The following is a 2,500-nucleotide window of genomic DNA, read 5'->3' on the forward strand; positions in this document are numbered from 1 at the left end:
CACTCATAAAAAAAGACTCAAATATTACATAACGGCTAATGTGTGGAAAACAAAGTCCTCCGGAAAATATCATAGCAAACAGTAAATGACAAAACATATTATTTTGTGTTGTTTTCCTGTTTTCCTGTTGTTTACCAACATGACCAGTGAGCCAATATTTCAGTGAATTATCACCAGGTACTTGACCCAATTAAAATTTCTGTTTCTTTAATCACACTAGCCATTGTAAGCAACAAGAAACAGCATAAATTGCGCGTTTTTTCTACGCATAAGTTTCTGCATGAGGTATGCTCGAAGGGGAATTTGATCGGTACTTAAATAATCATTAATTAATTATGCAAATTTCAGTACCATTATTATAAGGAAAGTCAACTCTTACGAAAAACCCAACATCACAAATGACTGGGAATGACAAATGCATAACAAAGTATTTGAACTGCCTTCCATTACCACGGAACCCCAAGGCCATGTTCTATAAAACTACATCTCCTTCTTCAGCGCGCGGCTTGTGCATTAAATCAGTTGCATGAACGAGGAGCTGTTTCCATGAAGCATGCACTAAGTGGTGGAGATTTGGTTTCTCCTTGTTAGTTGGTTACATTACAAAGTTTGAGGCCTTTAACTTAATACTTACGGGCTTCAACATCGGGAAATGTCCCAGCGAAAACTAAACATATCAAGAAGATGATATTCGACCGAGCATAATCCATTCCAAAACACAGGTTGGGTATTTCGCTAACGCTTTCTGAAAAGCCGACAAACCCGTGGAAAACCTGAGAAGACACAAACAGACAAATTTCTGAGGAGAGAAGTGCTTTAGCCGTTGACTGCTGAAGGTTCTCAATTAAAAAAACACCTGAAAAGAATATAAAGAACAATCTATCGCTGTGATTTACCTGTGCAACTGGGCCGATCATGAAAGGTCAAGAAAACAAATTGTGAATAATTACGTTGTTTCCACTCAGCTGGTCGACAGACCTACAGAAGGAATTATTTTCAACTTGAATTAAAAGTATAGCATTTAAACCCACCTACATGTCGGTAAGACAATTCTACAATTCTAGTGAGGTTGACAGTTCGCGTGACGTCATGTCTGTGGGAGGACGGGTGTGACAACCGTGAGAGACAACATCCGGTACAAAGAAATTCCGCCTTGAGGCTTAATTCCACATCCCTGTAATCGTTTTTGATAAAGTCTGACTTTAGTGTTAGAACAATTTAATCGTAAGTTGACCAATTAAGCTTGTACCATAGGTTAGTGAATATACTAATTTGGTGGCACGGTTGATTTCGTAGGTATTGATGACGGGGCTGCCAAGTCTGTTTTTCATAAAATCCCAAAAGTAGACTTAAAAGATTTGATTTCATCTGATTCAGCCCTAATTGCATTAGAAACGGGAAAAAGTCGACTGTGTAAAAGCCACATTGACGCCAAGGAAAATGTGGCTTTCCTAAGGGCACAGCCTTCCTTCGCAGGGTGTCAGGGTGGCTTTAAATAGGCCTGTCAGTCCCTCGCTCCCTGCCGTATGGAAGCTACATCCACGCTCTAATCTATATTCCCTTTGAACAAGCTGTTCCCTATTCAACACCATAGGTAAAGTTAGACGAATTTACAAGATGGACTCGGTACAAATCCATTGTTTTGGATGTTTATGATTTAAGGACTACGGAATCCAACTGCAGCCCTTCTTAACAAGTAATCAAAACGTTTTCGCCAGAATTACGCACCAAATGTCACCAAAATAGGTTTCAGTTTTCACTGCGTCTTGTGTGTTGTAGCTGGCTTTCTGGAAACAAATTACGCCGTTATTTTTAAGGATGCTTTAATAGTTTGTTTTTATATTTTTTAGTTCGTCAAATTGTATATTCTTAGCCTTTTATAGTTCGTTTTCATATTTTATTTTGCATAGTCTTATTGTGTAGCGCATTAGATCATATCCACATGTATTTTGCGCTATATAAGTAATAGTAATAAATTATTAATAATATTTAATGATAAAAACAGATGCTGATTATTGCACCATCGCCTTGCTGACTGAAAACTATAGAACGTCCGTTCTCTATTACACACCTCGATTGTCAAGGAGTTGCCAATTACGTCTTCCACTTCGTGCGACACTTCAGCCTAAACTAAACGCAGGTGCGTTGTGTTTGATTTTTCAGCCTTTTAATGCTTCTTTTAAGCGAAATATCAAATCGCTGCGTTTAACGATCACTAACTTTCCATAAACGAACCAACTTTTAGGCTCTTAATGATTTTGGTGACTAAGGAAATCTGCAAATTGTTTGACTTGCAAGTCTTCTCAGGCCCGTTCCAAGACTGATTCATAAGGCCTGGCCAAACGCTCGCAAAATTTCAACGCAACATGTTGCAACATTGAAGGGTTGTGAGACGGGACCTATACGGTTTATCGTCCTTATCCGAGAAGACTAGAGAGTCTAACTATTTGCGGATGTAATTTCAAAGGCAGCACTTTCTCCTCAGTTATTTAAGGACCAT

At 38.6% G+C, this 2,500-nt stretch overlaps 1 protein-coding gene across 1 annotated transcript in view; it reads right to left on the reverse strand.

Moving 5' to 3' along the window:
- Window positions 1-1,036, reverse strand: part of LOC137983292 (fibroblast growth factor receptor 2-like) — a 97,582-nt gene extending 96,546 nt beyond the window's left edge. Inside the window, exons 1-2 of the mRNA XM_068830495.1 lie at window positions 897-1,036; window positions 635-773 (exon numbers count right to left, since the gene is read on the reverse strand). Of these exons, the coding sequence (XP_068686596.1) occupies window positions 635-773; window positions 897-917 (160 nt within the window). The 5' untranslated portion in view covers window positions 918-1,036. The remainder of the gene's footprint in view (window positions 1-634; window positions 774-896) is intronic.
- Between the last annotated feature and the right edge of the window lie 1,464 nt (window positions 1,037-2,500).

Source organism: Montipora foliosa, chromosome 13 (assembly GCF_036669935.1).
Source record: "Montipora foliosa isolate CH-2021 chromosome 13, ASM3666993v2, whole genome shotgun sequence".
Lineage (NCBI taxonomy): Eukaryota > Metazoa > Cnidaria > Anthozoa > Scleractinia > Acroporidae > Montipora > Montipora foliosa.